Genomic DNA, 24184 nt, shown 5'->3' on the forward strand with positions numbered 1-24184 from the left:
ATGGCTGCAAATGGAATATGAGTGAGCAGTGCGATGCGATTGCAAAAATGACAACTGGGAATATAGGCTTCAGCAAACAGTAGAGTTCCCAGATCATGGAAATAATAGTTCTCCTCCACTGGGCACCCGTCAGACTCCACGTGAAGGGCTGCGTCCCATTCGTGGAGCCAGGCCCGAAGGAGCACTGAGACACGCAGCAGGTTGAGGGAACAGGATCAGAAGAGGCTGAGGGCGAGGAACCAAGTGCTGGGAGGAGAGAGATGTTCAGCCTTGCCTGCTTTGTTGACTTACAGCCAAAGAAAAGACTCCCCCCAATAAATAAGAAATAATTATCAAATAAAAACACTGTCATGAAGAAGAAAAGAAGCAATACAACAGAGAGCCAGTTTCGTCTAGCAGTGAAGGCTCCGGGCTAGAAAACAGGAGACGGTGAGGTCTAGTCCCGCCTTAGGCATGAAAGCCGGCTGGCTGACTTTGGACCAGTCACTGTCTCTCTCAGTGCAACTCACCTCACAGGGTTGCTGTTGTGGGGAAAACAGGAGGAAGAAGGAGTGTTAGGTATGTTTGCTGCCTTGAGTTCTTTATAAAAATAATAAAGGCGGGATTAAAAATTTTTTAAAAAAACAACAGCAAAGGAAGATTGGAGAAAATGATCCAGCGTAATTGAAACCCTCCACGGTAAAAGCTAAGCCCCCAAGCCATCTTCTGGAAGAGAGCCGATCCTGGGGATATTTTGGCAAGACGTCTGAAAGTAGGAAGTAAACAGTTCCTCATTGAGCAGCTGGTGAGAGGCAGATATAAGAGGGCTGCCTGTCAATTATCAGAGCAAGAGCAGCTGATGTGGAACAAGTGAACAAACTATCTGAAGAGGGGATATTGTTGAACCTTCTCTGTGTCAGCACCGACGGCAAGGAAGTGAGCGTTGCTAGCGTGAATGCTTTTGGGCGTGTGACCGAAGGGATCTCATGGAGGTACGGTGGGGACCCAGAAGGGCTGTAAAAAAGATCCTCAGAGCAGTCAGGGGGGATTTGGGCTCTGTCATTCCGAGCCTCTCGATCGAGGATTCTTCATTTAAACACTCATGGTTTGGGGGTGGGGGTGCTAGTGTTTGCTTTTTATGCCATATGCCACCCATTCTTTTAGTTGGGGGGCTTATACAGTTTGCAGATAAATAAATAAGTAAAAGCTGAAGAACGTTATCAGGGCCAAGGGATATTAAAAAGGGACCGGAGGGGCCACAGAAAGAAAGATCTTTACCAATTTTATTTCCCAAATGGAAACAAAGCTGCTACCGAACAGCAGCTCTGTTCTAGCCAGAGAAAGGGAAATGAGACAGAACAGGGAACTCAGGATAAAAATCTTCTTAAAACCGAATGGAATAGCTTTGAGATGAGAAGGATCGGAGTAAGTGCAGAACTGGGCACCAAGCAGCAAAGGACTGGATACTTTCACGTTAAATAATTTACTAGCAGCCGAGGTGGAGATATTTCCATTACAGCCAGAGCAGTTAAGGACTGCATTAAGCCAAGCAGTCACTTCACAAATTTGGCCTGTCCAGGAGGCTGAGGACTAAACTCAGGCAGCTAGGTGTTTCAGGGTCTTCGCCTGCTCAATTTGGGGAGCCACCAGAGTCCATTTATGCTGAGAGTATTCCTTAGTAGAAGTAGCACCAGCTTTGGTTCAGATGAGCTGATTACTCTTTTTCAGCACAGCAATATTCTGAATAGGCAGAAATCCCTGATTGTGATGAAGAGAATTAACCATGCTGTCAGCATAAAGCAGCAAGAGACTGGGCTATAACTGGGGGGGATGGAATTCCTGGTGAGAGAACCCCTGAACAAGGTTCACGGATGCACCCATTAAACAGAAGGGGGTAGGGAGAGGCCAACCTTGTTTAATCCCTTTGGGGGCTGGAAGTGAAGCCGGAGGGGCATCGCCAGGACCATCTTTTTGCTCACGTCCTCATGAAGCATTTGAATTAGGCGATGGCTAAAATCTGGTGAAAATCTACCATCCAAGCTAGCTCCTAGTTAATGCATGTATTCCTCCTCAGAGGCTCATCTCCCAGATTAAAGGACTCTTGATCAGATCCCATTTTTCAGTTCACACACCTGTCCCACATGGGCTGGGGATTTAAACAGCTGGAGCAGACCTAACAAACGAAATTTACATTTTAAAGCTCCTTCCTGGTATTTATTCCTGCTTATTGACACAAGGCGCTCCAGTCCAGGCCTCCTGCTTCCAAAGATAAAATGTGTAACTACAGGAGCTTGGAGCGATGCCGATAATACTGAAGGGCATTATTTTAGTACACAATTTTATATTCTATATATATTTTATAGAGATATAGATATGTTTCACATAATGTATAACTATACCTGTAAGAGTGCACTCTATTCTAAAGGGTTAACTTACTTTATAAAGAGCACACCATTCTCCTACCCCATCTCCCTTAAAAGCAATTAACCAGAGGCCTGTAGCCATAAATTAATTCCGTACCAGGCTGGTGTTAGGCCGATGTCCGGAGAGAAAGGTTTGGGATTCCAAAGGATAGATAAGAAGGAAAAAAAGTTAAACTTAGATTCAACTTTCAGGGACCACCTCAACCCCTCCTTAGACCATCCCCAAAACCCCATGTATGGATATAGGGGAATGTATCACCTGCATACATTAATGGATGTCTATAAAACTCTGATGTTTGCTTTGTGAGGTGTGATTCCTTCAACATTCCTTTCTAACGGGTGTTGATTGGAGTCACCCAGCTGTGTCTTGATCAATATACATCTGTTATCTTAAAGAAGCCTCGTCTCAAGTCTCTTTATTTGGCTTTATTGGAACTTGGGAAATAAAAGGTGCCATACAATACAAACATCCAGGGGGAATTGCTCCTATTGCGCAGTCATCGGCGAGGGCGCCGGAGAGCCCGGCCTGCTTGCGTTTCTTAAACAGACCTGGGGTTTGCCTTGCGAACAAAGCCGCCCGCTTTTAGTAAGTCGCAACGGCCGTCTGGGCCGGATGGGGGGGTGCCTATAAGGGGGCGGGCAGTTCGTTTGGCTGATGGCGCAGGGAGGGGTGCTTCGGCTGAGGCTTTGCAGCGATGCACGCGAAAGGCTTCCAGGGGGATCGGTCGGGCGTCGCCCTGTTCGCGTGCTCGACAAGCCTCGGCTCGTCCTTCGCTGGAGAGCCCGGCGGCCTGTTCTGTAGGCGCAGCGCCGTAGAGGGGAGAGGAAAGCAGCTCCCGGGCGCTGCACGCTCCGGTGGAGAAAGGGGCCATCCGTCCGTCTCTCTGCAGGCCAGTCCCGCTCTTGGGCCGGAGCAAGCGATGCTCCCCTTGGCGGCCCCGCCTTATGCGCAGGTCGGCACGTGGGAGGGGCAGCGAAGCCCGTAGAAGCCTGGCACCGACCGAGCAACAGCTGGCAGATCGGGCGTTGTCCTCTCGCCCGGGTCATCGCGTTCACCACTGCCGAAGAGGGGGGGTGGACGTGCACCTGCCTGCCGGGGAGAAGCAGGCTCCGGCTGAACCTCACAAGCCTGAAGGCTGCCGTACAGCACCGGGCCTTCCGCGGCTGGCTCTCCGTGGGGTCGCCAGTCCCCACCTGAGGCTTGCGCAGAGGCCAGTCCGCCCCCCCCCTTCCACGAGGGTTAATCGCGAGGGCTTTTTCCCGACAATAATTTGCGGTGGAGAAATCGGCGTCCATGTCGGGGCCTCCGGGATTGGGAGCTTTATTTTTCAAGCAGGGTGTGCGCTAGTTTGGGTCACCCACCCGCGCTGCTAACGCTGCTCAGGCTGTGTGTAATGCGGCGATTACTAGGACTCGTCTACTGAATGTTGGTGAGTACGCGTGTTCTCTGGTCTCGTGATAATGTGAAGGCTGTCTGCAAAAAGACGCAGCACAGCGACCGCTTTTTGTGGCTGTTTGGGGTGTGGAGGAAAAGTCTTCTTCCTTAAAACCTCTTCAGTGCTCTTTACAAAACCTCTCTGTGAGAGCCGTGTGTGGGAACAAGGAGTGTTTGTACAAATAAGCCAACAGCTGCCTCCATGCTGTTCTCCAGTAGGATGGAAGTTAATATCTGTGGAGATATCCAGAGGCCTTGCCAAGATCCCAAACAATGCACGGAGACCATTTGTTGGAGTAGACCTTGAGCGATTGAATGTTAAGTTTTGCTACACCTGAAATGTGATTTCCTCAAATTAACACAATGAAAGCTATCCCCTAAATACTTCATACTAGGTTTCTGCCTGTATGTTTGATTCTGTGCCATCAAGTCTGTGTTGACTCTTAGCGACCACATAGATAGATTTTCTCCATGATGATCTGTCCCCAGCTTGGTCCTTCAGGTCTTCCAAAGGTGCCCCCACCACTGCTGTAACAGAGTCCATCCATCTTGCTGCTGGTCATCCTCTTCTTCTTTCCTTCCACCTTTCCCAGCATCAGAGCCGCCGCCTTCATCTTTGCATCATGTGTTTGAAGTAGGATAATCTGAGCCTGGTCATTTGTGCCTCGAGTGAGAACTCGGGGTTGATTTGTTTGATGATCCATTTGTTTGTTTTCTTGGCTGTTCACTGTGTTCTCCAGAGTCTTCTCCAACACCAGAGTTCAAAAACTTCTTATCCTGCTCCTTGAAAGTCCAACTTCTGCTTCCATAGAATACCACAGACAGGGATTACCATGTCTTGCACAATTCTGATCTCTGCAGGTATAGACACATCCCAGCATGTGAACGTCTTTTCCAAGGCTTTCATGGCTGCTCTACCAAGTACTAGTCTGTGATGTATTTCTTGACTACTTCTTTACTGTCAGTGGTTGATTCTAAAAGGCAGAAGCTATCCACCATTTTGATATCTTCATTGCCAACTGTGGGAAAAATGCCTACTTAAATTTGGAGCCAAAGTGATTGGAAATAGCCAAAGTGTCTTTTAACAACAAGAACAATGACAGTGAAATGTGACCAAAAGGAATGCAGAAGAGCCCTGAGTAAAGCAAGGTTACAGGTCATAAGCCTTTGGTTTATTGCATAGGAATGATAAAGAAAATATTGTAAATCGTATTATGACCACTACAGCGAGAGTGTCTCTGATAATACTGAGGGGATCTCTTTACTGCAGTCTCCTTATATCATTCAGTGCACTGAAGATGTTACCTAGCCAGGTAATGAAACGTTTGCAAGAAAACAACCAAGCTCAGAGAACCCCAAGGACTCCGCAGTTCAACCCTGAGCTACACATACTTGCTTCTATTGGAACGTGGGCCTCTGATGGTCCAGTGTTTAGAAATTGGGGTAGAGCACAGGGGGCCAGAATGCTGAATTGGTACTAAACACTAAGACTGCATTCCCCAAGAGTGGCCCACCCCCGACGCCTGTACTATCTCCCTCTACCTGCCACTGCTGCAGTGTTCCTACCAATCTCCCAAAAACCTCCCTTTCCCCAGATTCATGCTGTCCCAACACCAGACCTAGGGGCTCCATCCACTTCCCTATCAAGCATTAATTAACCAGAACTAGCCTGGGTCACTGGGCCACTTCTGCCTTCAATGATTCCAGCTCCCCAAGCCAACAATTCCTCCAACCAATCCTCCCCCCGCAAACATCGATTTGCCCCCCCCAGCTCTCCACCCATTCTCCCCATATCACTAAGGGTGCCCATTCTTCCCAAAAGATGAGTTACAGCCTACTGCTTCCCCCCTCCCGGTTCTCACTAGGGAAAGGGCACCTACAGTGCCACAGGTGGTGCAACCCAACCTTCTGCAGTCTACTGCAGTCCCAACCATCCACAGGCCAAACATTCTGAGATCTACAAGCCAGAATCTTCTAGGAGAAGACAGAGAATCCACGAGGACAGGCAGACAGCCAGGAACAACCATGGCTGCCCCTCCATCCTCTCCAGGTCCAGTTGCTGTGAGATGGAGACAAAATGGCCACTGCACTAGGTGGGATTACACAGTAGCAGCAGGACCCAGGCCAGACCAACATCTCCACTGGACCACTCCTGCTTCAGTTGCCAAAAGTCCACTGATGTTGGGTACCTAAAGCCTCTGGCATACCTGACTCTCTAGGAGATCTGCTGCTGCCTGATCCTCTGCAGCCACCTCTGCATGCAGTAGCACACTGCCGGTCTCTTCAGAGCTGCTGGCTTGTCCTCGTCACTCCACCATGCATGAAGCAGCTGATTGGCACATCGCCAGCTGGGCTCTGCTGCCTTTACTGGCCTGCTGGAGGACTCCGCTGCCATCACCAGTCCAGCAGGAGGTCAGGCACTGAATGCGTCCTGCTCAGGCTCCCCCATCACCCAAAGGCCCAACATGGAGCTTGGTCCGTGCTGGCTCGGTTGGAGCGCATCTCTCCTGTCTTGCTTTGTCTGACTTGGGAAAACTCTGGAAGAGCCCTCAGTACAGTCCATAGGACCCTTCCACAGCCCCCCACCCTCTGACATAGTGCACCCTCAAAACAAAACCTCTGGCCCATCCAGCAAGCAACACTGGTTTGGGTGCCATGTTGGGAAAAATGACAACAGAAGTTTGTTATTTACAGGATTTAAAGGCTCTTCTGATTAACAGGCCCTGAACAGTTCCCCAAATCCATAATTTGGAATTGAAGCAATAATTCATCATCCAGAGGGATAATCCAAATAGTTAGAACAGTACAGTAGTGTTCCCAGGTGCAATGTAAAGCTGTGAATGCTGGAGTTTGAGAAAGAGCAGGCAGTGAGATGTGCCACATATGGGGAATCTCTGTGTCCTGCACTCATAGAATCATCGAACGCCAGGTTGGATGGGACCTTGAAGATCATCTGGTCCCTACTATTAGCTAGCCTCCTTTTGAACTTTTTAAAGAAACTTTGGGCATTTAATAATTGAAAGTCTGGGAAAACTTGCTTTGAAGGATAGCTTGCAACTTTTTTGAAAAACAAATATATGAAAGCTGGTGCTTTGCCCCTTTATAGTTGACCTTTAAAATGAAAATAAAGAATAAAGTCAGGCGCTCTGCAAGTAGACTGACGTAGCACGAAATAAAAAGAAATGTGCATTTCTTATTTTTTCCACTCATTTAAAATGTTTCCCGCCTACAGTCTGAAATCTGAAGTTACAAAAGCAATCTTTGAGAAAGCCTTTGCCTTAAATCTTGTTCACATTCCGTTTTCACACAATAGAAGATTATTTACCCAACAGAGAAGAATATTGATAAGGTCCACAAGGCTAAAAATAGGGCTCATGTGGACAAAGAGTCACAATGGATATTTTGTTAAAGATCATGGGGGGAAAAAATTGCAAATCATATTCCTCTAGGCAAGCCAGTCAGGACTTCCCCTTTTGTGTTTCAGGGGATTTTCTGTCGTTTTGCATTCTGTTCCTTGGGACAGATATATCGTATTGATCTATTAATCGATTTATTTACTTCCAGAGAGTATGATGCTTAATGAAACAACCAGGAGAAGGCTGATGTGATGTATTACTGAAGTTCAAATCTCTGTTCATCCATGATGTTCATTTGGTGATCTTTGGAACAGTTACTGTTTCTCAGCTTATCTCACCTTAGAGGATCCTCTTCAAGGAACAGTCTTTGAAGGCATTTCAAAAATGGTGGCTCATCAAAATGTGTCAATCTTGGTTTCCAGGAGGTAGCATATCACCCCCGTGTTGAAACAGCTGTGCAGGTTACTGATTGCAGTTTTTACATGTACAATATTCCAGGTTCAGACCATTGCAAATCTAGTTAATTGTGATGGAAGACTTGAGTGAGGAGGTCCAAGGTCATTGGAAGTCAGAGAGGAATCTCAAGCATCTCCTCAGCCCACAGCTTGAGGGTGTGAAAACTAAGAGGGTGAGACTGGCATCACCCTAAGGAATTCAGAGTGTTTAGTTGCAGTCGTTGGGGGTTAGAGTTAGTCTGGCAAGATTCTGTCTAGTGGGTGTAAGCTAATAAAGTAACTGAAGTGTTCCTGAATTGTCCTGCTAAGTTTCTTGGGCTGAAATTGACATCAAAGCATTTGAGATATGTGGGAAAGGAGGACCTCTGCGTGGTCACTCATGCCCTGGTCACCTCCCGGTTGGCTTACTGCAACGCACTCTATGTGGGCCTACCCTTGAAGAGTTTTCAAAAGCTACAGTTGGCACAAAATGCAGCAGCGCAGTTTTGAACACCCCCAGGGGGACACACATAACACCTCTGTTACGCGAGCTGCATTGGTCGCCGGTTTGCTTCCTGGTCCAATTCAAGGTGTTGGTTATTACCTTTAAAGCACTTCATGGCACAGGAACAGGTTATCTGAGGAGCTGTCTTGCCCCTGTTATATCCGCCCACCCCACTTGGTCCAGCAGAAGGGGCATGTTGCGGACCCCACCAGGCGAGGAATTTCAGCTGGCTGGGTCTAGGAAGAGGGCCTTTTCTCCTGTGGCCCCTGCCCTGTGGAACAGCTTGCCAGCTGAGGTGTGGGCTGCCCCCACTCTCCTGGCCTTCTGAAAAAGCGTGAAAACATGGCTATGCCAGATGGCCTGGGGGTCTGATGGGGGCTTGCATTGTTGGAATTGGCTGGTGGGATGACCAATACTGCTCCCCGTCATCTTGAATTGCATATAGGCTTTTTATATATAATTGTTACTACTTATTTTAATTTATATGTTCATTTTTATTGTTTCAGATTTTAATTGTAAGCCACCCAGAGTCACCCTCTGGGGGAGATGGGCGGCATATAAGTGTAATAAATAAATAAATTAATAATGAAGGCCTCAGATGCTTGCAGTTGGACTAAACAAATGCTGGGATGGATAGCCCAAAATACATTTCGTACAACCAGATGTGACTTTTTCTTGCCCAAAACTGCCTTCCTCAGTCTGATACCCAAGAGACGTATTGGATAACAGGTCTCATAATCTCTGGCCATTCCAGTCAGGAAGATTCAAGTGGAGGGCAGCAAATTGAAGAAGAGTGGTTTAAGGAAGTATCTTCTGTACAGTAATATGTCAAAGATATTGTGTGCAGCAATGAGTAATACCAGTTTCTTTGATTTCCATGCAGTCTGAATCTTGGGGGCTTTTTTCTAACATAGACAGCTTGGAAGATGCCTGGGGAAATTACAGGTGAGGCATTAATATTTTACTTTCACCTAGCTGAGAACTAAAGAAAGCAGGACAAAAACCTTAGGATACTGATGAGGTCAGAGGAAAACTTACTGATTCTATGGCTAAAACCATTGGTTTCTATTCTAAAGAGAGCAGCCACAATAAGTAAGCTAGGTATGAGTTGAAAAGGCAAACATGGATAGACAAAAGCTTTGATCAGCAATATTTGGAGAGGACTGGACTCAATCTAGAATTAGGGAGAACTGAAAAGAGGGATTGTTTTCTTCAGTCATCTTTGGTTCTTACGGTAAGAGCTGTTCTGGAGCCAAACACTCTAAATCTGATGAATCAGGAGGAGCATCTGAAACGACTCCTGCAGACATTCTTCTGAGCTTCATTGAGTAAGTCAGACTGTCACACCTGGAATTATGTTTCGAATGTCAGTTTCAGATAGAATTCAGCAACATATATATCTGATGATGCAAAAGCAAGGTGGTCTTCCAATATGCACCAAAAAAGCAATGGAAATACCCCAGATCTAGGCCTCAGTATTGTCACATGACATGGGCACCACCCCCTAATATAATTGCCTGAAATCTTGCAAGATCCCCCCTGTGGAGGGAGGGGGAGGAAGATGTGGGACGTTCATTGCTTATCTATTGCATGAAATCTTGCAAGATTACAACTCTCATGAGACTTTTGGCAGTCACCTTGGAATCCTGTATGTGAACATTCAGCAGTGCAGGATGTGGGGATCTTGTGAGGATTCAGCTACTTAAAATATTCTTTAAATTGTTTTGACTGGGAAAGACTGGGAGCCCTGCTTGGGTATTGGGGGCAGTGTCTTCCCAATAGCAAAACCAGACCACATCTGGGTGTATTCTCATAATTGTTGTCTTCTGCCTTCTGATAGAGACAGGAGGAGATTCGGGATGTTGTGATCGTTTGACTCCTGAGGTGACCACTGCATCTTCTCCTAGGAGTCTTGATGCAAAGAATGCAAGAAATGCTGGTAAAAACAAAGGCGGAGACTTGGAGGGGAGAGTAATGAAACAAAGTGGGTGGAGCTGTGTTACACTTATGGTAAAAACCAGGATTCTTTATTTTTTTCCTGGCTTTGAGGAGAGGAAGTTGGGGCTGTTCCTTTTTTTGAAAAGAAAAACCTCACACAAAGCCAACTTTAGGGCCAACCCTGTGGCTTTGATGAGTTTCCCACATCGCCTTGGTGGGGGTTTCCCATTTTCAGGGCAGATACCCGGCCATTGACTTTTGGCAGTTGGAGTTGGAAATGGAAGTCCAGATCATCCAAGGGGGAAGGAATTGACGTTAGTATCTTTGTCGCAAAGAACAAGATCTGGTTAATTGCTGTAATGCTGTTGCAGAAGTTGAGGTCGGGGTGGCTTGCTGTTTTTCACTGTGCTTTCCTCTTTAAAGTGAAGTGGTTTTTCTTCTAAACATTCCTTCAACTTTTAGAAGCAGGTCTCTGCCCTTCTCCTTCCTTCCCTCCCCCTCAGTTGCTTTGCATGACTGTGTTGTGGTGCAGCTGAGTTTTCTCATTTTTTAGAACTGCTTTCCAAAGGGTAACCACCTGTGCAGCGAAGGGTTTTCTGGTACTATCTCACGTAAAAGTTTCCTAGCTGATAGGTAAGGCAAACAGTAGGTGCACTGAATTACAACTATGAATAACTGCAAGATTGGTACATATGTTGGGAACCCCCTCTTAAGGATGACCTTCAGCGCAGAGCCGATGCCTACGAACAGCACTGAAGGAAGCTGGGGAATATCTGCTACTGTCAGGCCTAGCCCAAGGAACTCCAAGAGACAATACAAATTCAGTTCAGCTATGTTTATTAGCTACAACCTCTTGCAAGAATCTTCCCAGACTGAAACCCCAGCTCCCAAGTCAGCCAGCCACAACAGTGTGAATTCCTCAGGGAGATGCCAGTCTCATCCTCTTGTAGCTCCCACACTCCTCTGGCGAGATAGGAAAATGTTTATCTCCCTGAGCCTGGCCTTCATAATTCCATTCCATCACAGCTACTGCCTCTCACAAGGACTTCTCAGTAGCACAAGAGACATGAGATTTAGTCTTGCATTTACATTCATCTAAATGTTGCCCTGATTCGCTTTACTGTCTTGTGTGTGGATATTTCCTGCTTACATTATACTTTGCAACTGAAGTCTGTTTTTGCTTTGCTTTCTTTTGCTCAGTACTTTTTTCCAGCTTCTCCCTCATGTTGTGGGTTCATTGTTTCCAACCTCCTGCCCACATTGTGTTATGGAAAAAACAGTTGCGGCACTTGAATTGTATTTTGTGATATTAAACCTTTGGACTTGGTGTTATGCTTTCACAAAGTGTTCCAGCTTTTTCTTCTGGCTGGGCTGTTGGGTATTTAAGAGTGGTGGGATTCAAAATGACTTTGGGTCTCCCACGACTGTGAGAAGGATGAAGGATATTAGCCACTCCAGTCTCCAGAACTTGATCTATTCTGTGGGGAAAGAAACTGAAGACCATACAAAACAGACACCAAGGTTGTGCTTCTTGGAGGCCCCCTAAGTGCCTTCCTTCTTCTTTCCCTGTGGAGGGAGGGGGAAGAAGATGTGGGACGTTCATTGCTCATCTATTGTGTGAGCCACAACTGCAAGTCAGACCACAGCCTTTAACTGTCAGTAAGGGCAAGCACATCAGCCTTCTTCAATCAAAAGCTCCACAGATGTTGTGGACTTCCTTTCTGAAATTCCCCTGCGATACAGCTTTGTATGCCAGCTGGAGTACATAAAGCTGAAAGAAGACAGTTCTGAGATACAGAACATGACAACTGTTCATAAAATTATAGCCAGTCATTTGGGGTAAATATGCAGCCTCTTACCATAAAGCGCAAATTCTGACATTAACAGTGGCTGTTTCTTTTCCTCCTCCTCCTCCTCCTCCGTCTGTCCGTCCATCCATCCATCCATCCATCCATCCATTTATTTATAAAACTTACATAGCCACCCATAGTGTGACTACAACCCTGGGTTGCTCACAAGACAATAAAAACAGCAAAAAACGTAAACCATCACAATAAAATCATGAACTTCATCTAATACTTTCCTGTCTGTTTTTCAGCTCTCCTACCTAAGTGCATTACAGAAAAAAAGTTCACTATAGCAGTTGTTGTTCTAGTCACAGTTTTGATCATTGTTATAATTTCATTGGCTGGTAAGTAATAAGACATTCCTATTTAATTTTGTCCATAGTTAGTTGTTGTTATTGTCCAAATCCAGATCCCCACATGCAGGAATGGTTAAATTTAAACCAGAGGACAACTTGGAAGGGGGTGGCAGCAACTGGTGGGGAGAGTCAAATAAGTCAAGATGATGCATGCGGCAGTGCAGTTGAAGCCTGGACTTTTTGTACGTGTGTCTGTGTTGCGTGCTTATCCATAAAAGCAGGAGTTTTAATGTAGTGTTGTGATTGCCATCTGGACTTTTTTGACACCCCTACAAATGCCCCTGGAAGGGAAGATTGTTAGGTGAAAGATAGGAGAAGACAAAGCAGATGCAGGGGGAAAGACAGAAGATAGTATGATCCAACATAAACAAGTTTGCATTTGATTCAACAGCCTTTCGTTAATTGACCATTTCTCTTCTTGTTTTTTCACACACCCTCAAGTAATCCATTCCTACTATACCATTTTTTGTTGTTTTGTTTTAGTGGTGTCATGATCATCACCAGATCATGGCCAATAAATATTGACTTCACTGCCCATCATGGCTTTGAACAACTGATGCTTCCGTGTAACCCATTTGTAAGATATAGCTGTAGACTTGGTTACTAGCCTTAGGCATGGCTGTGTCACATGCAACATTCCCAACTAATGGTAAAGACAGGATTGATTAGTTCTGGCATGTTTTGGCCACACTGCCGTAAGTACAACCAGAGCCTATTAGTATTCCAAATGTGCTCATGCTATTCTGTGCAAGCTAAGATCTCTAAACTAGAGACTATCTTGCAACCCAACATACAGTTGTTTGCATCAATCAACTAGGAGATATAGGAAGTGTACTGACACATATTCAGGATACAAATCTAAAACTACATTATAAAGTTATAGATGTGTTTGTGCATACAGGTAGTCTTTGGTTAGCGACCACTCATTCAGCAACCATTCAAAGTGGAAACTCTTGAATAAGGAGACTTGTGACTGTTCCTCGAAGTTGTGGCTGTCACAGCGTCCCAGCAGTCACATGATCATAGTTTGGGTGTTTGGCAACCAGCACGCATTTACAACTGTCACAGCATCCCATGGTCACGGATCACCATTTGTGACCTCCATACATGACTTTCGGTAAGCAAAATCCATGGGGAGACCAGCAGGAAGTCACAAGTCATGGTCATGTGATGTTGCACTTAATGACCCACAGTGATTTGCTTAATGACCGCAATCAGAACTGACAAACTGCCATTGTAAGTTGGGCACGGTCACATGATTTTTCACTTTACGACTGTGTCGCTTAGCAACGGAATTGCCAGTCCCAATTGTAGTTGGTAAGTGAAGACTACCTGTATGTACAGATTAACTCACTTGGCTTCCTTAAAAAATCCTGGAATTGCAATTTAAGTGAGGAAGCTTAATATTAACTATTCAAACTTTGTTGTCAGAGTTATAGTTAATTGTGAGTTCTAAGATTTGTGCATTTTCTTTTATTTCCAGTTAAAAAAACACCAATATTTCCGCCTTGTCCTCTTCCTGTTAGGGCTGCCTGCCCAGATTCCTGGATCGGATACAGAGGAAAATGTTTTTATAGATCAAAAGAAGAAAGCACTTGGGTTACCAGTTCAAAGAATTGTTCCTCATTTAATGCGTCCTTGGCTGTGATTGATACTAAGAATGAATTGGTAAGGAACATGATGATTAATTAGATAATTGTCCTGGCATTCACAAATACAAAAAAGCAGTCCTTTTAAAACTTCTGTTTTTTTATTATTATTGTTGGTTGCACAGTCAGCCAGATGTTTACACTGGATTTGGCATTTTTATCCACCTATTGAATCCTTCCCAAGGTTCTGGGATAGGCAGATGTTGTTGTGTGATGGTGTTAAAGGTATCATCGCAAGATATAAGCTGTTCCAAGTAAAGCTGCCTTTTGCAATTGACTGATGGTGATTTTGTCAATGCCGATGGTGTTCAAGTGGTGCTCCAGAGGTTTTGTAAGTGCACATAAGGCACCTATTACTATTGGTACTAACATTGCTTTCTTTTGCCACAATCATTCTATTTCTATTTGCAGGTCTTTGTATTTTGTGATTTTCTCCAGTTGTTTCTCTTCTATTCTGCTGTCTCCAGTTATTGCAATGTCCACTATCCAGACTTTTTTGTCTTTCTTATCAACAGTGGTTAAGTCTGTGGCAGGTGCTGGTCTGTTTGAATTCTAAAGTCCCAGAGCACTAAATTTAGCTTCTTCGTTTTCTATTCCTTTGTCTGTTTTGTGGTCCTACCAGTTCTTGCTTGCAGGCAAATGGTATTTCTTGCAGATATTCCAGTGCACCATTTTTGCTACTTTGTCATGCCATTGTTTGTAGTCAGTTTGTGCAATCTTCTTGCAGCGGACAACTAGGTGGTCCACTGTTTCTTCAGCTTCTTTGCAGAGGCGGCACTTGCTGTCTGTTTCTGTCTTCTCAATTCTGGCTTTGTATGCATTTGTTCTTAAGGCTTGGTCCTGTGCAGCCAGAATTAGCCCCTCTGTCTCTTTCTCCAACTTTCCTGCTTTTAGCCATTGCCAGGTCTCAATAGAAGAGAATATGTGTAGCTCAGGGTTTCAGCACCTAGAAACTATAACACTTCCACGCATACAACCAAAAATATGGATCTGGTATGTAGATAACACCTTTGTTATAATAAAAAGGAACAACTGGAGAAGAGACATGAAACTATCAACAACATCTTCAAAGGAATAAAATTCATCAGAGAGGAAGAAAACAACAACACGCCACCCTTCCTGGATATCCTCATCAGCAGAGGAAACAACAGCAAATTAGAAACTCAAGTCTATCAGAAAATAGCCCACACTAATCAAGTACTCCATTACCAAAGTAACAACCCAACCTCCCACAAGAAGAGCTGCGTAAGAACATTATTCAAACGAGCTCACTGCAGCAACCCAGAACAGCAGAAAAAGAAAACAGACCACCTATACAACATCTCCCAACAAAATGGACATCCACGCAACTTAGTGTCTGATCAACTACTACAACACAGCCAACACAAGCTATGAAAAGGATAACACTGCCATACATCAGAAACATTTCAGAAACAACCAACAGACTATTACAACCATGTGGCATCTCTGTAGCATACAAACCAACTAAAGCCCTCCAAAACATCTCAAATAAACCAAAAGACCCAGTAGCCCAAGAAGAAAAAACTGAAGTCATCTACAACATACAATGTAAGGACTGCAGCAACCACTATATAGGACAAACAGGCAGAAGGCTGGCAGAGCGCATCCATGAATACCAACTAGCAGTCAGAAGACACAATGAGAACTCCTTAATCTCACAACACATGGACAGATATAACCATAGTTTCAACTGGGAAACTGTCAGCATCTTAGATCAAGCTAAATCCAAAAATGTGAGGGAATTCCTGGAAGCCCGGTATTCAGACAAGGTAGCCATCAACAGGTACATAGAGATAAACAATATCTACACACTATTCAAAAGAGACAATAAAAAGGAAACAAAAGACCAGAATGTCTCTTCACCAGCAGTCATCACCCAAGCAGAGTGATAAGCACAAATTAACACCAAGATTATCACCAGACATACAAGCAAGCAGTAAACAATACGGGGGGGGGGGGGGAGAGACACCAACACAGGCAGGGCAAACCCCACTCCATTCTAGCACTGAAAATGTTACCTAGCCAGGTAACAAAACGTTTGCAAGGAAACAACCAAGCTCAGAAAGCCCCAAGGACTCCACATTGCCAGGTCTTGTCGTTATCTGCTTTGCCTACTAGTTTGTTTTTGTGTACTGGCCATGTAATATTTTGCCTTGCTGTGTCTCTTTTCTATTCTTCATTTGGTCTTTCTTGTAGGCCAGTTTGGTCTCTTCAGTATTTAGTAAACTTTCATGGTGCACTAGCTTCAGTGCACCTTCCTCACTGTCCTTCATATATATATATATATTTTATTTATTTTTCAAATTTATGTATGCCGCTCATCTCATTATACAAGTGACTCTAGGCTGATATTGGATATTTTTCCAGTGCCCGTTTTTCTTCACCCACCTGGGGTAATTGCAGCATTCCACACCCACCTATGCTCATTGGCAAGTAGAGTCTGTCAACATAGCTGCGTGGATGATTCATTGTCATTATTTTTCTGGTCTTCTCATCCAGGGCTTCTAGTTCTGCTTGAGTCCAGTCCACTATTCCAGCTGTGTATCTAATGGAATTCTGTGGAATTCCAATGACTGGAATTGCCCAGGTGTTAATTGTGTTGATGGTATTTTCTCCATTTAAGATCTTCTTCACTCTATGATGTATTCACTACTAACTTTCTTGATTTCAGTGTGCTTGATGTTGTCAGTCTGAAAGATGCCCAGGTATTTGTAGTGATCTTTTTCATTCAGACTCTTGCTGTTATTGCCTAGGGCATCTTGATTCCTTCCGTTTTCACTATTTTCCCCCTGCTGATGGTAAGGGTGGCACATTTGTCCAGTCCAAACTCCATTGCAATATCGTGGCTGTATATTCGGACGGTGTTAAGCAGCAATTCTCTTTCAGATGGTGTTTTTCCATACAGCTTCAGACTGTCTATGTAAAGGAGGTGGGAGAGCCTGGCAGATGTGTTTGATAGCCATGGCCTGACTTGTTCAGTATTGTTGACAGAGGAATCAGTGCAATGACAAACAGTAGCGGTGATAGTGAGTCTCCTTGAAAGATTCCTCTCTTGATATTAACCTCTCCCCATCTATCACCATTGACCAGCAATTGTGTCTTCCATTGTGCCACTGATCTTTGTACAAAGCTTCTGATGTTTCTACTGACTCCAGTTATTTCTAGGCACTTGATTATCCAGTCATGTGGCAGGGAGTCAGATGCCTTCTTGTGATCAAACCAAGCGTTCAGGTTGATTTTCCTTCTCTTGCAGTTTTCCAAAATCATCTTGTCAATTAGGAGCTGATCTTTTGTTCCTCTGCTGTTTGGGCTGTTTCCTTTCTGCTCAGATGGAAAGAGCTTGTTTTCAATTAGATGCTGTTGGACTGCATCAGCTTCCACACCAGTTAGCAATTTGAAAGTTGTTGGTAAGCAGGTAATTGGCCTGTAGTTGCCTGGTGCTGCTCCTTTTGTTGTATCTTTCATTATCAGGTAGGTTTTGCCAGATGTTAACCAATCTTCAGTTTCACCTCCTTGCAGTATCTTGTTAAACTGCTCAGCAACAAGTGGGTGCAGAGCAGTCAGATGTTTCAACCAAAAACCATGCAGTTCATCTTCATCTGATGCTGACCAATTCTTGATCTTCCTTGCCGTTTTCTCCACCATTTCTGCTGTTATAGGTTATTAAGACCAAAGGAAGAATAGAAAAGAGACATGGCAAGGCAAAGTATTATTGCTGCTGCTGCTGCTGCTATTATTCATAGATAATGTGCCATCAGTTTGGTGTTGATCTTAGCTACCATAAAGGTAGATCTTCTCCATGATGATTTGTCCCCAACTTGGCCCTTCAGGTGTTCCAGCAGTATACCTCTCACTCCTGTGAGTCCATCCATCTTGCTGCTGGTCATCCTCTTCTCTTTCCTTCCACCTTTCCCAGCATTATAGAGTTCTCCAGAGAGCTAGGTCTTCACACAGTGTGTCCAAAATATAATTTCAGCCTGGACATTTGTGCCTCAAGTAAAAAATCTGGTTTGATTTGTTCTGTGACATATTTCTTAACTATCCATGGTATTCTCAGGAGTCTTCTCCAACTTCAACATTCAAAAGCTTCAATATCTTTCTATTCTGCTTCTTCAAGACCCAACTTTCACTGAGTGCTACAGGGAAACCCATTGCCTGCACAATTCTGATCTTTAGACATGTCACAGCATCGTGATATTTTTTCCAAGGCTTTCATGGCTGCCCTACCAATTGCTAGTCTACAGTGCATTTCTTGATTGCTGGTTTCTTTGTTGATAGTAGATCCTTAAAGGCAGAAAGTATTCACTTCAATATCTTCATTGTCAATTCTAAGGCTAGTTGTTCTACCTGTTCTCATTAGCTTGGCCTTCTTTATACAGTATTTGATTTTAATCCATTTTTTCACTGTGCTCCTTGACTTTTATTACTAGAGCTTGCAGATCCTTTGCATTTTTTGCTGGCAGCATAGTGTCATCAGCATAGCACAGGTTATTGATGCTTCTTCCTCCAACTATTAAACCATGCTCATCTTCTTCCAATTCAGCTTCCCTTGTGACCAGACTTAAATTTTGGATAGTTTCTATAAAGACTCTGCTCTCTTAAATCTATAACCCTGGGAAGGGTCAAAGGGAAGGGAAAAAGATGAAGACCAGCAGCAAGACGTATGATCAATTACAGCAGCAACTGGTCCACCATTGGAAGACCTGAAAGACCAAGTTGGGGACAGGTCCTCTTGGAGAAGGTCAATCTATGTGATTAGTAAGAGTCAACATCAACTTGATGGCACATAACCAAATACAGTGCTACCTTGGTTCACGAATGCTTCTGTTCACGAACAGTTCGGTTCACGAACAGCTCCGGTCGCAAAATTTTGCCTCCGTTCGCGAACTCCGCATCGGGTGATGAACAGGATCCGTGGCCATTTTCCCTCCCGTGACATGTGGTCGCGGCTTCCTGTAGGGAGGGGGACTCTCCCTCCAAGCAGTAACCGCCTCCCCACCCGCCTTCCTGTCCTCCACGCCAGAAGTTGCGTCGAGCAAGGTTAGCTTTCTCTCTCTTTGTACTGTACTTTGTGTCATATTTTTGGGGTTTTTAAAAAAACATATGGTTCAGAACAGATTAACCGTAATTACATTGAACCTTATGGGGAAATTTGATTCGGGACGCAATCAAAAATCGGGTCGCGACCAAATTCAGCGGGGTCAGAACGGATTAACCGTATTTACATTGAACCTTATGGGAAAATTTGATTCGGTTCACGACCAATTTGGTTCGCGACCAGAGTCATGGCACGAATTAAATTCGTGAACCAAGGTACCACTGTAAATACACTGTCTGCTAAAAGATGCTATGAACATTTTTGTTATCTAGATGAGCTATTGATACCTTAAATATTTGAGGGGGATCATTTTGAGTAAAAAAAACTAATATATTCCTGTTGAACTTCACTTTTACTTTTCTGAATCCTGTGTAATGCATCCTAAATCTAAATAGAGATATGTGTATATCATTACAGTAAAAAGCTTGACTTAATAGACCTCCATTGAGTGGACTTTGGGTGCAACAGTCCCAATTTCTTTATAGATATCTCTCCAAAATAATGGACAAGCCCACTGTATCTGAAGTAGTCCTGACAAGGCAGTTACGTATACATTAGTTTTATGATCTTGTACAAATGAAGTAAATTGATATAAATGATATATTTTAGAATTCAATAGACAGTCAAAAATAACAGACACTTTCTTTCCCCAATTGGTTTGTTAAATCAGGGTTTTACTATACTGTACATTATTTCCCTTCCTCTAGCATTTCTGGGTAGAATTTTTGCGTCCCTCTCATTACTGGTTTGGCCTCTCGAGAAAATTTAAACAGGCTTGGAAATGGTCCAATGGCACAGAGTTTAAAAATCAGTAAGTATGTCTGTTTGTTTATGTGTATAGCTATTTATCTATTTGAAGCATTTATAGACATTAATAATGTTTCAGCTTGAATGGCTGGAAGAGTAATAAAAATCAAGATAATTTTTGGCTAAGCTTCTCTCTCCAAAAAGATAAAGGGGAGGGAAAGGGGAGGAAGAAAGAAGAAAATTGTTCAGGCAGCAGTACATAACGTCTGGTGGTCCGTACCGTTGCCCAGCTGGGATGGACTGAGATGTTCAGGATGGCTGAGATGATGCACCACTTCCAAGAGCAGACAGTTGTGGTGCCAAGGTTGATATTTTTGTAGACAGGGAGGAAGATCCCAGTCCAGTTGGTCATGAAATTAATTAGATTGAATTAATTGTTGTACACCGCCCAGAGTCACTTTGTGTGAGATGGGCAGCTCTATAAATATGATTGATAAATAAATAAATCACAATTGCAGTTTGCTTTTTCTCCTGAAAGACAGTTTCTGTAAGGTATTAACAAAGTAATAATGAAATGGCAAATGTGAGTGAACATGGTAAGGCTTGTAATGTATGTGTTAGTGGTATATCAACCACCTCTGATTTGATTTGGAGATTTGACCAAATGGCCTTCAAATCAAGTGTCTTAATCAAATAACCATAGTATGGTTACATGTTAAAATCCAGTATGTGACTGTATTGCCCACAATTCTACCTCTACGCTTCATATTCCAAATGGCACCATTCATTCCTGTCCAAGTTACTTGTCATGTTTTAAGATTGTTTATAGGGGATGTCAGATGGCCAAAAGTCTAATAAATTTGAAATTAGGTATATGTCAAACACTTTAGCAAGTCTGCAGCATTTGGAATTTGAATTACAAAGTGTGAATCTGAAATTTCAGTTCAGAATTTCAGTGATTCAGCATACTTCAGAGGTGCTAGGAACTTGCCTAAACTTCCAGTTAATCACTGAAATTTTGAACTGAAATTTTACTCTTGCACTTTATGCTTCAAAGTCCAAATGCTGTAGACTTGCTGAAATGCTTAGCAGATACCTAACAACAAAACCCGTATGTGCTTCCTTGGTATTTAATAGCTCAGATTATTAAATTACAACTATCAAAGACTCATGGCGATTATATGGAAACCAAATATCATACCTAAACTTCTATTACTGAAGCTCACAGCTTGTAATATTCAGATTTAAAGTGTACAGCGAACTCTGGGAACAATTTCTGGAAGGCACTTCAAGTTTCATTAAGGTTCGGCTAGTCAACTCTCAGGTTCTAGATACCATTGGCAGTTTAAAAATATTCTGAAATCTCTTCTGATAACAGAAATTAGAAATAGCTGCCATGTTTCAATTACTATTTAACTTATGCTTGCCAAGCGAGACCTTTACTCTTCTGTGCAGCTGAGGATATGACCACAGTATGCTGTGTCATTGTTCCAAGAATGAGATGCCTTCAGATGGATGCTTTCTGCTTGGTGTGTGTGCATGTGCGTTAGCATTTATTTATACCCCAGCTTTTCCCAGTCATGTGTCCTCCAAACTTCAGATTTGCTGGACATGACTCCTATGAACTCCAGACTTCATAATTAAGTTGATCCAGTGCATCTTGGAGGCACAGTGTTGGCTGATATTCTCCATGCTCTAAAACTGGGAATCTTCTTGGAAGTCTCATTCCTGTAATGCTAATTTCTGCCCTCAATTACCACTGTAATGCAGATAGTAACTCCATGTCCTTTTTGCAGGTTTCCAGTGCGAGGAGAAGGCTTGTGTGCATATGTGAATGAAAAAGGGGCCAGCAGTACTGTATGCTCCACAGAGAAATATTTTCTCTGCAGCCAGCCAGAAAGTTGTACCACGGGTGGATAACACCACCTCATCAAAAGAGGAGAGTTCGACTAGCATTCATTGGAGAAGCACGTGCACACACATCATCTCTCCTGGCACACCCGTATTTGGTACTTGCCACATAGGCCTTAGTTGTAATCCTGAGAGTCCAAGTGCATCTTCAGATCCTAGCTTAACAAAGCTATTCTGTTCTTCATCTATTCTCCCTTGTGGCAAATTTTACTTCTCCGATGAATCCACGTTACATCACTGCTTCCCACCGTGTTACGTGCTTCAGCTGTGCAATAACCTCATCTCCCTTGCGCTCCTCCCATATCATCATCTTTAAGCTGGCTAGGGAAATATGGGGATCAAAGTTGCTGAGAAACACTGTTTGAGAGCATCATTTGGCATCTAGAAGTCTGTATTTGCATAGGGAAGGCTAGCCCTTCCCTGTTCCACCATTTGGGGAGGAAATTATATTGGTGATTGTTTATGAAGATTCTCAGTCATCCAGGTGGAATTGTCTGGAGGTTGAGTCAGGGCAACTGGACTTCTTTTCTTTTGGGTTAGATACGTTTTGCTACTTGTCCAAGTACTGAAGAAGCTGCTTGGACAAATAGCAAAATGTCTCTAACCAAAACGAAAAGTCCAGTTGCCATGACTCAACCTCCAGACATATATTGGTGATTGCTGAAGCAACATGTATAACATTACAATCAGCATCAAACTCCCTCTCTCTTTCCCTATCCCCAGTTTCTCTCTGGCAACCAACATTGTACTCAGTACAGACAGAGTTTCAGTTTGGTCTGAGTTGGAATTTCACTGGGTTCATAAATATTGATTGTGAGTGTTTTAAGTCTGGAGAGTTAGTCATGTAACTGATACAGTGGGTTTCTGGCACCAGGAAGAATAAATAATTTATTTTGCTAAAATAAACTGCAAAAATTCTTTGTGGTTTTCACTCGAAGAATAACACTTCTTTTACTATAGATTTGAGAATACAGTATGATCATCTGAGAGAAGATACATAGTGTGATTGAAAGTTGAGAGCACTGGAAATGAAAGCAGATTGTCCTGTCCATGTGATGAATTGAGGACCAGATCCATTCAGAACCACCCGCTGGGGTAAAGGGACACTGCTGTTCTTCTCAATGGGGTGCACTTACCTTGAAGGTTTTTCCACCTTCCGAAAGGTGGAAGAGAAACAGGAGTTCCAGCTTGGCGACTTTAGTTGCTGAGAAGCCTTGTGGTCCTATGGGAAATGTGTCCTACTGATGATTGATTAGACTTGTCATCCTGGCTCAAGACTGGAGACTTAACCGTGTGCGTCAACTTTTGGGGCATCTTCCAGGAGCCCCACATCCTCAAGCGTGGCCACCGTTCTCCCTCCCATGAAGAGGTCTGTCCCAGAAGGGCGGGGAGGGGGAGGGTTCTCTCCAGAATATTGGTACCCTTTCAAACTCAGCAGAGTTCTGGTAAACCTAGTTAGAAAAGCCCACAAACTGACATCCGCCCGCCCCCCCCACCGGATGTAGAGAATCGCACTTGCCGGTTCTCTGCTGGGGCGCCCGCCTTGTGGAACCTCCTCCCCCCGGAAGTGAGGCCAGCTCCGTCCCTTTTGACGTTCCGCGAGTCCCTCAAGACCTGCCTGGGGGAGCGGGCCTGGGGCGCCCAGCTTCTGAAGAGCACCAAGCCAGGCGGGGACTGGCAAAACGGCGCTTGAGCCCGGCGCCGCCCCCAGCGACGGCCGAAGGACCCCGAGACCCCTTGAAAAGAACACCGCGGAGGCGCTGCGCTCGCATCTTGCGACGGTCGCCAAGGGCTTTTAGAGCGTGTCGCCAGGTCCGCGCAAGGGCGCCCCAGCCGGGGGCAGCCGTCGAGCCCTCCGGGGGCGGCGTGGGGCGCGCGCAGCGGCACCCCCGGGCGGGGCCCGCCGCCCGCTGCCGCTTCCGCCGCCCTCGCCCTCCGCGCGGCCTCAGACTTCCGAGCGAGGCGGCCGGAGGCTGCGCTCCCCGGCGGCGAGGGGAGACGCGGGCGCCTGCTGGGGAAGCGCTTCGGCCGCCGACCGGGCGACGCGCTCCCAGCGGAGGAAACGCGCCCCGCGCCTCGCCGGGTCCCCTTGGCGGCGGCGGCGTGGAAACCGGGAACGAGTCCGCGGAACCGCGTGGGGCGGCCCGTCTCCGCCTCTGGCCGTGGCTTCGGGGCGCGGAGTGAGGTGTCCCGCGGCGCCCCCCTCGGCCGCGCACCTGGGCGGCGTCCGCTGCAAAGACGCAAGGCTGGCTCGTGCCCGGAAGGGTCTCCGGCTTGTTCGGCCGCCGCGCCTGGAGCGCTGCTGGAAAAGGCCACCCACTGAAGCGTAGCCAGGACGGGACGCAGACGCCACGAGTGGCCGCGAGGCCCGGGAAGGGCTCCGGCGGTTCTGCCGCCACGGTGCACCATTCGCAAGCATGCACAGATGCCTGAGATCACCAGCTCCGAGGCAAATGGTCTGATACTTACTACACAAGGAACTTCA

The 24184-nt window shown here is 45.0% G+C and overlaps 1 protein-coding gene across 9 annotated transcripts; it reads left to right on the top strand.

Moving 5' to 3' along the window:
* The first annotated feature begins 226 nt into the window (after window positions 1-226).
* Window positions 227-22614, top strand: LOC103058653 (C-type lectin domain family 2 member D-like). Of its 9 annotated transcripts, none has more exons than XR_015795034.1 (9): window positions 3010-3832; window positions 7402-9077; window positions 9973-10071; window positions 12169-12261; window positions 13757-13941; window positions 18782-18983; window positions 19749-19852; window positions 21585-22183; window positions 22343-22614. XR_015795034.1 is itself a non-coding variant. In XM_088134621.1 (9 exons), exons 3-8 carry the CDS (start codon window positions 9059-9061, stop codon window positions 19808-19810), a joined length of 660 nt encoding a protein of 219 aa, XP_087990747.1. In that variant the 5' UTR covers window positions 3010-3832; window positions 7402-7654; window positions 8639-9058; the 3' UTR covers window positions 19811-19852; window positions 21585-22614. The 9 variants fall into 9 exon arrangements, 8 of the variants coding, with proteins under 8 accessions (XP_087990746.1, XP_087990749.1, XP_087990747.1 ...); XM_088134621.1 differs by having other exon boundaries at window positions 7402-7654; window positions 8639-9077; window positions 21585-22614; XM_088134622.1 differs by having other exon boundaries at window positions 7402-7654; window positions 9016-9077; window positions 21585-22614.
* The last annotated feature ends 1570 nt before the right edge of the window (window positions 22615-24184 follow it).

Source organism: Python bivittatus, unplaced genomic scaffold (assembly GCF_059951505.1).
Source record: "Python bivittatus isolate LINGU-HERP-01145 unplaced genomic scaffold, Pbiv_v1 ctg000080_np1212, whole genome shotgun sequence".
NCBI classification, from domain to species: domain Eukaryota; kingdom Metazoa; phylum Chordata; class Lepidosauria; order Squamata; family Pythonidae; genus Python; species Python bivittatus.

Excerpts from the sequence above, each read along its gene's own strand:
- LOC103058653 (XM_088134620.1), top strand. Across the intron at positions 10,072-12,168 it reads AAAGAATGCAAGAAATGCTG|CTCTCCTACCTAAGTGCATT; the intron begins GTAAAAACAAAG and ends TCTGTTTTTCAG. Across the intron at positions 13,942-18,781 it reads TTGATACTAAGAATGAATTG|TTCGGTTCACGAACAGCTCC; the intron begins GTAAGGAACATG and ends GTTCACGAACAG.